At 33.6% G+C, this 14,372-nt stretch overlaps 1 protein-coding gene across 1 annotated transcript in view; it reads left to right on the forward strand.

The window, feature by feature from the left end:
* Positions 1 to 13,856, forward strand: part of LOC149798044 (mucolipin-2-like) — a 39,390-nt gene extending 25,534 nt beyond the window's left edge. Inside the window, exons 6-9 of the mRNA XM_089960528.1 lie at positions 6,260 to 6,361; positions 7,513 to 7,635; positions 11,104 to 11,322; positions 12,164 to 13,856. Of these exons, the coding sequence (XP_089816654.1) occupies positions 6,260 to 6,361; positions 7,513 to 7,635; positions 11,104 to 11,322; positions 12,164 to 12,397 (678 nt within the window). The 3' untranslated portion in view covers positions 12,398 to 13,856. The remainder of the gene's footprint in view (positions 1 to 6,259; positions 6,362 to 7,512; positions 7,636 to 11,103; positions 11,323 to 12,163) is intronic.
* The last annotated feature ends 516 nt before the right edge of the window (positions 13,857 to 14,372 follow it).

Below are 14,372 nucleotides of genomic sequence, written 5' to 3' on the forward strand. Positions count from 1 at the left end.
GTGGTAGTTCAGAAGCTTCAGATTCAAAAATACAAACATCGCCTTCTTGGGTTTGCCCCGAAGGAGGCTCCAAATAAATTTATATCGGTTACTCCAGCTTCGTCTGGGTCAATTTGATCTCATTATGGTCGATTGGCGCCTAGCTTGTACAACGTTTTGGATTAGGATAGCTACATGCTGGACCTGCGCGTGGAGATCTTGACAATACAACTGTACATCAGAGATCGCCTTGATATTCAAAAGCAATTACAATCGTGCGTGGCCGTGTGATACCTGCGCAGGTTGTCAACATAAAGAAACCTGTTAATATGAAGCATCAGGAACTGGTCATGGCGGTGTTGCTTGTGGACTATTTAAAGCAGGATTTACGGCAGTTTGATTTATTCCAGATCAATGACGAAAACCGATTACACTTCCAGCTCAGGTCAGAAAAATTATGTCAGACCACTCAACAGCGAATATATTATTTTTCCATTGCAAATATGGTAGTGTTAATCGAATGACGGTTGTCTCGCAGAAGGTATTAGACCAAACCCAAATAAAGTATAAATGTAAAAGTCCAAGTTACACAGCATGGTACGCTAAGAAGTTTGCTTGTCTTCGGAAACAAGTTGCACGTGTTTATCACAATATGTGGGCTTTCATTGTCTGGCAACAACATATCGACATAGACCAGCAGATTTGCCGGCACGACTTTCGCATGTTCTACCCTATTTATTACCTTTCGTAGAAGCACCTTGACCTGACCAGGCAGTCCGTGGTTGACATGACCTTTTATGCACGTGTTACTAGTCTGGACAAGCCTGCTTTTCAAAATTACATATTAATTGATATGTTCCTCGCGTATAAGATTCGTTGGTTGTAGGGCACAATGGCACCTATCCAAACCTCGTTACTTCGTAATTTAACCTGCTGCATATTCACCAGAGACTTATAAATTCCTCAATCAGAGATATTCGATAACTGTTTGATAATTGTGAAAAGAGTAATTGGTTAGATACGTGTGTGTGTGTTGCACCTGATCAATGCCAACATGTCCAGCACATTATTAACAGAAGAACGACGACTGGCCATCAATGTTACCAACGCGACACAATAATAGAAAATTGACAACAGCTGCAGCGAGGAAAACATGAAAAAAACCACGTTACTCGTGAAATAAAACTGCATGTGTATCATTGTAGATGCTATTCGCGGGATTGTCGCGGCAGCCAACGTTGGCCTGGGTGTGCCGGAAATCATGATCATATTAGCTACCACAGACACACCAATTAAAACTGATATTATAGCCAAATCAGTAGTATCTGGTAAAACTGAAGGCGCTAGTAAAATAATCACAATACTGCTGCAGTCGCGAATACTTGCCTATTCAAAACCTTTCATGGCGGCATAAAGGAGTCACAACACAATTACCAAGCTATACTCCATGATTATTATAATTAAACCAACCATGTTTGAGTTTGAAACTCTCTTCGCGAAAATGATAAACCAATGGCGACTCAGAGCACAGAGCATTGACCGAGGTGAGCCAAAAAGTTAAAGGCAGTGAAAAGCGAGAAAGAGTTTGCATGTTTTTCCTCTGCACTGGTAGTATCACAATGGCCGTTTGAACGATTACTGATCAATGTTTAAGTTTTCTACCCCACACAATTCTCTTCTTGCGGGGGCGCTTATGGGTCTACGGGTATGTTCACTAGTGAAATCGTACGCACTATATGAGACATTCATAGAGAGCAGACAAATTTAACATAGATCAGTAAAGAAATACTACCTCATGCTGCTAAAGTGTTGAAGAGTACCAAAACCAGTCATAGAAGTTAGCAAACAAAACAGATCAAAGATAATATGACTGCTTGAAATGTTGAGAGAACAAAAAATGTTGACTCAGTTCGTCACCCACCAGGACGATGATTTCTTCCTGTATGGGTTTACTCATTAAGATAATGGCAGTCAAGCTATAAAAGATCGGGACAGTAAGGCAAAATATTTAACATTTAAATTTAAAGACTTCCATCAACCATCTGATGTTCAAGAAAACTACAAATATGGATTTATTGCATATGTGAACAAATGTATTTGTTATGTTGCACTGACAATTTTGTAGATAAAAAATAGTAAAGATGTTGATGCACGTTAAATAAGCAAATCCGAAACAAGCAGGGCAATTTATCACACGGAATGATATATATCCATCAAATATAGTATTGTATCACATATAGACCGAACAACATTATATTCTTCAACCACAAAGCTAACATCGAATGTATTGATTGCTCTGTTTTGTTTATGTGTTTTGCTTGATATGAAGGAGAAAGGAGATGCTCCAAACGAAGTGGTTGTTGTTTTGGCTTTAACATAATTTCTCAGCGCAAGTTATACTATACATGGCAGTCAATATAACTGGTAGAGGATAAACCGGAGAAATCCCAGCAATGCCCACATAGGCTGAACCTGAGACTCGATCCCACGCGAACAGTGATCGGTAAAGACATTCGCTTTGTGCCACATGGCCACTCAGGAGTTCCCAATGAGGTGGTAACAAATTGCGGATGAATGCAGTTAAACCCATGAATATATATATATATATATATATATATATATATATATATATATATATATATATATATATATATATATATATATATATATATATATATACAGAACCCATTATCGTTACAACTTAAATGACTACAACATTTTATGAAATTTTCATGAAATTAACCGCTCCGGCGGCCTAGTGGATAGAGCATCCGCCTCGGATCTGTGAGGTCGTGGGTTCGATCCCAGGCCGAGTTATACCAAAGACTTATAAAAAAATGATGCTAACAGCTGCCTTGCTTGACGCTCAAAAATAAGAGGTTAGTATTAGGAATGGTCGGCCAGGTGTCAGGATAATGTGACTGGGTAGGACATCACATTACATGTCTGCAGCATGATGCCCCAGTGCTAGTCATCACTATAAACTGTCACACTGCATACATCAGCGATATGACTGAAAAATTGTTAAAGCTACGTCAAAAATCCAAATTACACACACATCTTTTCAAGTTAAATGACTACAACATTTTATCAACTAAAACGTTTTGTGATCATCTATTTGATTTATAATAAACATTCTCTTGGCAAAATATTGGGAGAGAACAATTTAAGAATATTAACATTAGACGCTAGCAGTGCACAAAATACGTGCACTGAACCTATTGATTTTGTGCTGTATTGCAAGAGTTTTACAATGCAACTTGGGATTCTGATACTAACATTGTAAACTTTATCCATGACATTTTATTTGGGATTTCGACGCCAATATTTCACATGGAACAACCCTTGAGCTTAGAGAAGGTGGAAACCAGTACTAAGAGCTAGAAATATTAGTATCCAGTTTGAAGGGTTACCTCGAAATCAGCTGTGCAATTGGTAATGATAAGCGCAAGATTAGAGATGCTTGCTACTTCGGTTACATCCCAATGTATAGAATATACCAATATAACAGCATATAATATATCCTTATATTTCCTTAGACTGAATTTCCCAGGGTGCATTCAAAGTTTTGTCTATGGATACCAAGTGGAGAAGGTGATTGATAAACTTTTTCCCAACTCAGAAATAATAACACCTGAGTACCTGTAAGCATAGTGTCTTACCTGTGTTTATATTTTGATGAAACTGTTTGCAGATTCTGCTAAGTACTTCTTTGATAAAAAGTGCATAACGAACCGTGAATTGTCATTTTGTCGTCATAATTTCTAGAAGCCAGTCACTTTATGTCACTTTCAATTAAATAATTAAATTGGATTCTGCTGTGTCAAAGGCTAACATATCTGGCGTAATTTGAGCTGAAGGCATAACGTAACCACTTCAAACGTTTTAAAGTGTACATTGGTTCGCTTGACACCGATTTGTTTTAATAATGATACTTCTCTCACAAAACAGTTCAATCCAGTATCAAACTTAAAGCACTGAACCGTCCATTTTTAGTAAATGCAGGCACAAATGCTTTCTCTTAATATAATGTTTTAGTCAGTTGACTTCTGAATTTGAAGAACAACGCTTTTCGCTACTTTTCGAACTTCCTTAACAAAAGTGTGGAATTCTTTATTGACAAGTACACTCAAATAGCTAAAGTACGATGCAACAAATTTGTGTAGTGTTATAGAACCAATGCGCTTTAAAATTCAATGTATTGATAGCAGAGTTATTTCAGTAAAATGATAAGAAGAATTGTGACATAGCAGCGTAAGACGACAGCGGTGGAAATACATTATTAGCATGTTCATATTAAGTTTTATTTTTCATTTGTTATGCGAGAGCATATTATTTGCAAGAAAAGAAGATGATAAATAGTAACAGATGACTTTTTTCCATGTACTATGCATTTTGACATTAAACGTAGACTACATTTGAATCCGGGCTGTATACATATGCTTTTCAGGCCCGATTGAATTTGCATATAGTGATACATTTTCACAAGATGGAGTACTTATTCATTTTCTGTTCTGCCCAAGTAATATATAATCCAGTCAAATCTCCTTTACGTTTACATATGTCATTGTATGACGAATATCTCGAGTCTGTGTGATGTCAACTCAATGAATACTCATCAATTAGCACGAGGTTCAGGTACTCGATAAAAGTGTATGTATAACATACATGAGTGGTCCTGGTATTCAAGGGTATTTTTGTACTGGCATGTAAGTCCATTGCGCGGTTGACATTATGTTTAATAGTACATATATTTTCATGTAGTTAACTGATAGTCTGGAATTCATATTTACTGATGTATTGAATTAAGTTTTCGATAGTTACCTTTACTAATGTAGACCAGGATCCAGCCAAATATTAATCTGCAAGATTTGCTCACGTTGATGAAGTAATATATAATCAAATTGAATAATATGTCATCATTCTAGAAAATCTAATTAAGAAAATATATGTAATGTAAATCTACGCTGACATGTTTCGGTCTTGCTAAATAATACTAATATCATGTTAATGGAGGCCAACCGACATCAGGTGGGAAGAGTATCTGAATTTTCTAGAAGGGCATGTTTATGAAAATAATCACATTATATTTGGTACTTACGGACAGCTTGAAAACCTCTCAGAGAGTGTAATCCGAGCGCAATGATTATATTAATTGACATTTACTATGCTTGGCACTTCTTACGAGATTGATTAGCAAACATGATTATTAACATAAATACACAGTCTAAACAAAATCCCAGAATAGTTTGCTGATGAACCTACTTTCTATTATATGTGTCCTAGCCTTATTTGGAAACCATTGTTATTATCCTAAAGCCTTATTTTTCAAATGCAACGATAATATATAAAAAAATTCTAAACTTGAAGAGAGGATTCCAGTTTGTACGGGCTTACTCGTCAGATATTGTTTAGTCTAAATTTATAGTCATCTAGATTTCTTGCTGAAAGATTCTTATTAAATTTATTTCAGACTAGCTACGCTCTTTCTGAGAATGAATAATACATATTTGTAATTTTGCTAATTAAAAGCGTTTGTATTTAGCAATTATATAAATCATTTGTTTATATAATAAAACCAATTGTGTAGAAGTTCTAATTCTAGACATAGCTTTCATAGCAGCGATGTGTAAAATATATTTTTCTCGTTTTCTTCAAGCATGTGGCAAATATATTTGATCCCGTTCTTTATCAGAACCGCTCCGTCAATTTCGATCAAACATATAATTGATATCTTATGGTCATATTCTGTTTCAGATGTGTCTCAAGTGTATTCTGTAGTAATAGCATTATTTCGTGCAATTAAGTGTAAAACCATTACTGATGTATCCAGGACGACCCTGCCAACTTTGATACATTTGGCAGGAATGCTCTTTCTGAAGTCATCCTCAAACTTAGGGCAGATTTTTTGTTTTAAAGTAGCAGCTATCATGAATAAATTTGCTTTACTTATTTTCGTTACTCATCCACTGTTCTGTGGAAATTACATTCCTAAAATATCATCCCGATAGCTTTCATGACGGATTTCAGCAAACCGTTTCCGAAAAGGCTCTGCCTGCGATGTAGTTTTATCCAAATGCGCTTTTCAGTTTTAATCACGTAACACATGGGGAAAGTATCATTCAAGGCAATCGTCATATCAACCTAACAAAGCTCAATACGTGTGATTAAAGATATTGTACTTTTGAAGAATGGGCCATTCTTTTACTCGGACTCAAAAAGACTGATGTGCTATTGATTGTCGATACATATTAATTATATTTATTTCCCTCATGAACAGCGGCTAGACGAACTTGATGACCATGCAATTCGACTTGGAATAGGGTGTTTCATCTGCTGGATGGCTTTAACCCGCTACTTGAATTTTTCCCGAAGATTTAGTGTGAGTAACGGCATCAATTTGCACATATCATAAATATATACCCATATTAAAGACCTTCACTGTCATGAAATATTTCAGATTTAACCATCTCTTTGGTCGTTGTAGTTGTTTTGTTAGCCTGGCTATTGCATAATTTAAAAGTCAGATATTGAGATCATGAAAATATCAATTGTATGCGTGTTTATAGGTTGGATGATCGGTTTTTATTATATCCGAGATTGAAATTGAATGTTAGGTAACATTTACTCTTCCCGAATAACTATGATCGATGCTAAAGTTAAAAGCGAGAAAGGTGTGCATAATTGTATTGTTTCATTTCTGCAAGATCATGTCATATCATAATTATGAACGTCTACCATCTGTCTATTATTAGTGGTGTATTGATTGAACGGTTGTGTGAAAAATAAATAACAGTTTTTAATGTTGCATCTGATTCGAAGTTGCAGCCCAGAGTAAATGAAACAAAAACTAAACTGATATATACGCCTAGTAATACATTCATGCATAATGCCTAATTCACATTATAAGTTATCGAATGCACAATATCAACAGTATAGAACAGGCGATGTATTTATTCCTATATAATACACACTTGTTTTGAATGGCATACAGGTTATCCGTCAATAAATATGTAGTATACAGGTTGTTTTTGTACGATTGCATGTGTTGTGTTATTTTCTTCGATTTTTCTCATAGAACAAATCAAATGTCTTATATATAACCTATTGCAGTTCAGATAGCTACTACTAAAATTCCGCTTTTTATCACCGGGAGTCAGGGATAGGAAATCCTTCTCCATCCTTCTCCACGCGATAATTGGTAAACAACCAAACCCGTTTTACATAAGTAGTTACTTGTTTATAAAATTACTAACATTACAAATTCATGTTCAAAACAACGTACGTATTCAATTTATAATATTGTTAGCTTTTCATGATTTAATTTTGCATCGAACATGTTTACGACGAAGAATATGTTAACTTTCCGATTTGCCACTGGAACAAACAAATTAACATAACTTTATATCTCCATCATTTTTATAATATCATCATAATACTTACGTCCTTGTTATATTGAGATACACAGAAAGCTATTCTTAAGTTTAAGCACTCGCCTTTTGAAGTATATTTGAAATTGTATTATTTTCACAGATACTCTTCAAGACCATATGTAGTGCACTCCCTACCGTTGCATGCTACTTCTTTAGTGCTGGTATTTGTTTTATGGGATTTGTCTTTTGTGGGTATGTTGTGTTCGGACCATACCACAACAAGGTTAGAAGCAATTCCATATGTTTGCTTTAATTAGTTGTTTACATTCATTATATTATCATATATTTTTATATCATGATTCATTTTTCTAATGCATACTCAAGAAGACTAACTGATGATAATTGATTTACCAATGTATGCTCAAACCTTTCTCGTGATTCAACTTCACAAACAACAACACAAGTTGGGATTATTTCTAAACTGTATTACGAATATGAACAAATAAATAAAATATACAGCATGTTTTGTCGTAAAGTTTGATATGCACAAAATATAGTTTAGTCATTATGCCCCAGGTCACAAAATAGGAGGACAGGTGTGAACTAAAACATATATACGCAATTGTGTGAAAAACGTCAATTTGAGGCGGAATTATGATAATAAATTTGTTTCTAACACCGGTGTGACTACGTTTTAATTTCAAGCGGTGAGTACATATCATTGGGCATTTTCAAATGGTAAGGCACGACATATGTATGTGAGCGCACTTGTACGCTTGTTATTGTCTGTTTTTCCCCGCACACAAATACATAAAGTGCAAAATGATTCATTAATAAGTTCGAATTACCCCATACTGATCTGATATTCGCCTGCATGTTTCTACTGAACTGGCTAAACATATTCACATTGTGATTACAATCGTAAAGTTTAAATGTTGTCATCTCGTTTATTTGTGGTATATTACAATTGTGCATAATGTAATTTGTATTTGTTAACAGAAAGTATTTAGTACAGGTACACACTGAACGCACTTATGCAAATTGGAGATTGATATCATCTCGTATACTGGTACGAGAGCACCCTGAGTGCACTTGCGAAATTTAATATCGCTACCATTTTAAATTATATTGTGCTGTGCAAAATCAGAGAGCTGATTTTGTTGTGTAAAAAGAAAATAAATAATTGTATGTGTTGGAAGATGATGTTACAAGTTACTTCCTTGGTTAGCAGTTTATATTTTGTCGTGCCTTACCATTTGAAAATGACCGCTCCGGTGGCCTAGTGGTTAGAGCGTCCGCCTCGGATGCGGGAGGTCGTGGGTTCGATCCCCGGCCGAGTCATACCAGAGACTTACAACAATGGTACTAACAGCTGCCTCGCTTGGCGTTCAGTATTAAGAGGTTAGTGTTAGGACTGGTCGGCCTGGTGTCAGGATAATGTGACCGGGTGGGACATCATGCTACATGTCTGCTGCATGATGCCCCAGTGCTAGACATCACTATAAACTGCCACATTACAGACATCGTAGCGATATGACTGAAAAATCGTTAAAGCTACGTTAAAAATAAAAATCACATCACATCACATCACCATTTGAAAATGTATATTTAACATCATATACTTTTAAGAATCGCAAAGATAACTTGAGTGCTGACGAAATACGTTTTAACAAAGAAAGTAATATCAAAATGTATTTGCATAATCCATATACCAATGAAATCTTATCCGTATCAAGAATAGTGTAAATGAATTCACCTCTTTACAAAACTGTGTATTAGAAGGTAACTAAAAGAAGAAATCAAAGTCGACTAAAGCAAAATAAATGAAACAAAGAAACATTCTATGAATAGTCTTGTGTGATATGTGTGCATACTAACTAATGCGTGATACAATGGAATGATAAATAAAAAGATACAATTTAGGCTTAGTCAAATGAGTCATATATCTTATCAAGGTACCATTGACATTTAATTAGTTCTTTTAATGTTTTTTATCATTTGGATAATCTCTGTTCAGTCATCATGTACTGCAAGTCTCACAACGTTTTAGAGTTAGTTCTGATTTTTCTGTTCGGGTGGCTATTTGTGTTCCAAATCATCTATACATTTATTATTTTATTTAGTGTTGGTAGTAATTATTTTAAATATATGTCATATGGTCCTAATTGAGACTATACGTTGTTATAGCTTTCAAGAGAATTATTAAATATCATTTTATCCATATAACTAACATATATATCAATCAGTCTTTATCCACCGCAATATCGATTGCATAAACCCGACTCAAGAAAAAAAAATCTTATAAAATACTGTACCTATTTGTATGGTTCCTTCCCAAGTATGTCAGTTTCTGCTTGTGAGTTATTGGCAGCTGTATCAAAACTTATTGTTGATATTGGAAATGTATGGTTGTCTAACATTTTGTTACAAAACCAGCAACCGTTCTGAGACCTTGTTTGTGATATCATGTCACCATAGAAGTTATCACACTACCTGTCTTTAATAATAATTTGTTTCATTTTTAAGAGTTGGTTATTTTAATTTTGGAGTAACCAACTTTATAGCCTCAATTTGTTTTAGCGACATGTGAGATTTCTTGAGCTCTTAGCTATTTCCTTAGTCATCTTATCTTTTTTTATCCTTTGTCCATCATATTTGTTTCGGCCGCTGATTTCGGTTCCTTTAATAACTTCTCACTCATTAACATTTTGTATTGTTAGTCGTAAATGCACCACACTTTCTGAATTAAAAAGTCTTTTCCAACAATAATCAAAGTAGCAATTGCAAACAAATGTTTCTTACGTTTTTGGATAGTAAACATTTGCATCTATTATATATATATATATATATATATATATATATATATATATATATATATATATATATATATATATATATATATATATATATATATATATATATATATATATATATATAGGGGCCCCGAGGGGCCGAGTATTCTAAAGCGCTCTCCGTTACGGATCAATGCCATCACACCTCTGTCTGTGTGGGTTCGAGTCTCCGATTCGGCCAATATGGGTATGTGAGAAAACTTGCCAGTGGATACTCGTGGGTCGGTGGTTCTTATCGGGGTCTTCCCGAGTTCTTCCTCCACCATTAATACTGGCCGCCATGTATAGCCTATCGTGTGCTGAAAAATGGCGTTAAAACCTGCAATAATATATATATATATATATATATATATATATATATATATATATATATATATATATATATATATATATATATATATATATATATATATATATATATATACATACATACATACATACATACATACATACACATATATATATATATATATATATGGCTATTGGCTTTAGTTCTTGTATAGTGTGGATCTTATTGTACATTATTTGTCCATGAATACGGTTAGACAATACATCTGCACATTTTCTGCTTTTATATATTATTTTGAGCGTAATAAGTTCCAAATTATCGTGAGAGGAAAATATTTGAGACAGGGATAATTATGTTCTAACTTTCTAGAAAGTAGAAACATAATATTGCCCATCTCAAATATTATTTTATATATTTTGCTTTACCCATGTTTGCATTGCTCAAGAGATCTAATAACTCAATGACATGGTCATTAAATCTCATATTTGTATGCAATAATCTACATTACATGCACCAAGTGGTTCTTTACTAAATGCATTACATCTCGGTTCATATTAAACAAAGGAAGTATTTCCATTTCTTAATTTTAATGAATATTCTCCTTTTTAAGTTTCAGACATTACATCTTACAATCAACACACTCCTTTCAATAATCAACGGTGACGAAATTTTCGCTACATCGGTCAATTTGGACGAGGAAAAGGCGGGGAAAGAATTAGAGATATGGTGGTTATATGCAGTGTACATTTGGCTGTATGTGTTCATATTCACTGTGATTGCATTTAACATACTGATTGCACTCTTCATTAGTGCATATGATGCAATACAGGTATGTATCTCAAAAGGCTCTTACAAGCATGCATAAATACGTTATACATACTATTTTTGAACCTGTTGTTATTTCATATATCGAAATCTCCAACCAATGATTTTATTTCATTTTCCACAAAGGCAAACTGCTGGCTCCCTGTAGTATTGTTTTAGTGCAGAATTATATCCATTTTTGAAGAGCAGTTATCGTAAATATTGCAACATGATCAAATTATTTACCAAGAAAGTTATCGAATTGAGTGTTCGTATCTTTTAAACACGCTTTTATGCTGCCCAATATATTTTATCGAAATATTTTAAGATGAAGATGAGACATATTTGGTGCAAAGGATATCATACCAGGTATTAACTGCCAAATAAGATCATTATTATGAGCTTACATGAGCTCTGAGTCATGTAGAAGGCTTACCTATAGCGCAAAATGTGATCCAGTTAGTAAGTGGTTCTTTGTGGCCAGTAGAAATTGCTAACATTATTGCTGATAAACGGTAAAGTCAATACACAATCAAAGTGTTCTGCGAGTATTGTATAGATACAGAAAGACACTTTCCAATGTACTCCCAATTTTCGTAAAGTTTTATAGAGGCCTTCAAATAATGAGAAGCCATGAATATCGGATGTAATTATTATTCAATCCTCCCACATAAGCTGGATCTATAACTACTTTTAATAGATCCTAATTTATACGATAATAAGAGAGAAAGTGTGAGAGATATTCGAAAAGATTTTTAACAAGTTGCTATTAGAATGTGTACTTTACTTGCTAACATTATTCGAAGACTCAGTTGTAAATGTAACCGTTATCCGCGATATAACAGACGATATTAAATACATTTCAGGAAGCATATGATAAAAAGCATCAAGACGATCCAATACCAAATATGAATGGTAACGACGTTTCCGAAAATCATAACCTGGAATCACTGAAAGAAAAGAGACGCAAGTGGAAGTGCTTTGATTGCTTGTTTTCTAGTAATTGTAAGAAAGGGACTAAGTTATGCATTTGTCATTGTAAGACAAAACATATGTGCAATTGTTCTCGTACGAAAACTGGATATAACGCATTTATCTAGCTTACCGCCGCAGTGAATCAATGAGCGGACAAATGAAACGTTTGGGGTGGAGTAAGATATGCGTTAAATCAGTATAACTAATATAAATGTAACGTCCTAACATAAGATATGATTTTCTATAAAAAAAAAAAAGTAATATCATGTCGACGATAATGCATTTTTCAAACGACAAACATGAAATCACTTATTTACAAAACATTCGTTCATATCGTCCTACATTATACTGTGCACATGCATTAGCTTTATTGCGTTTGTCCTAAGAACCGTAGTAGTCTCGACGCTTAAATTATAATTAAACGTCTATTAAACGTCTATTAAAGTCTCTCGACTTAACCTACTTTTCTTGTATTTGTATGCTTACAGTGACAGATAAATATCATGAGCACGGTTGTTTCATGGAATGAAAGCTACCTATTAATTCAAATAAATGCACGTTTGTTGTTTCTTGTTTTGTTTTGAGGACAGCAATAATCATGTTATTAATTATTGCGAATTGACAAGAGCGAAGCTGTTTTTTCTGTTTCATCTTTTTGTTGGTCTGCTCTTAACAGCAGAGAGTAACGATGTTTTCGAATTAATATACATCAAGATTCATGTTGTTTTGCATGTGATTTATAAAGTAAAGAAAAATATTAGTTCACGCCAAAACGGGATATTTTAACCTTCCTTAATGAATTATGGCATAGCTGTGTCACCTTTTAACTGAATGTGTAATAACTTGCACTTTTTCCATAGATTGTAGTTTAGGAACATCTGTTATGAGTAAATTGCAATTAAAAGTAAAATACATTGCTTGAGCAATCAGGTCATTATTATGAAATGATGTGCGTCCCTATTCGCATAACTTTTACGTACGTGATATTACCTTTATATCAAAAATTATTGTAATTCCAGGTTTTAAAGAAACCATACTATATGCATGTATCACAGTATTGACATCTGAAGCACACTTAAGGCGCTAAAATGATAAGATCAAACACTTGTTTTGACTCTCAGCAGAAACTCGTAAATAAAACATGATAACCTTTGGCGTGGCATCTCCGCAATGAACTATGTACCAGCGTAATCAATTAACTAATCCAAATACAGTGCCAGACGATTGCCTATGAGTGACATGAGTTGACAGTGGGAACAATGCTTTCATTGTTAACATCTGAAACATGTTCTATTCACATGTATGGTATGTTTTATACTTTACAAGTGTTGAAAGCAATTTTTACATTAGTAAAATATTCCAAATTAAAATTAATTTTTACATTTGTAATCCAAATTGCTCCAATTTTCAGAAGGTTTATATTTGAAGGAATATCTACACCTCACATTGATATCATCGTCTTGATTATTCTGATTTATTATCATCATTTTTTGTCTTATTCTTTTTTCTCGTAAATCTTGTATTAATGATCATGAATCAAATGCAATCCTAATTGAACGATACCATATATATCTACTCAGGCTAATTATTGCTTTTTCAATATATATATATATATATATATATATATATATATATATATATATATATATATATATATATATTATTATTATTATTATTATTATTATTATTATTATCCTAGACATGTTACATTTATGTAATCATCATAGACTATTGCTTTTCGTTATATGTAACATTCGTGCAAATGTCACTTTATTAACTATAGGCTAGAGTTTGTGTGTGCGTGTGGCATTTTGTTAACTACAGACTCAATATATATACAAATGTCACCTTATAATGGTAAGGCCTATAGTTTATCATAATAAATTTAGACTGATGATGTAGATTTGAGCTTTTTCATGATGCTATTTTTGGTTATGATATATATATATGTTGTTTAAAAATATAATATGGAGCGTGTTTAAGTATAACCTGTCTGTCGTCGAAGTAACTTATTATCATAATCACAGATTGTAAATTTTTCTTAAGATTATCGTTTCTTTAAACAATCACAACATAGATTATGCTGCAAGCTATAAATGT

Source organism: Sinohyriopsis cumingii, chromosome 6, assembly GCF_028554795.1.
Source record: "Sinohyriopsis cumingii isolate HCF-2022 chromosome 6, ASM2855479v2, whole genome shotgun sequence".
Classification (NCBI taxonomy): Eukaryota; Metazoa; Mollusca; class Bivalvia; order Unionida; family Unionidae; genus Sinohyriopsis; species Sinohyriopsis cumingii.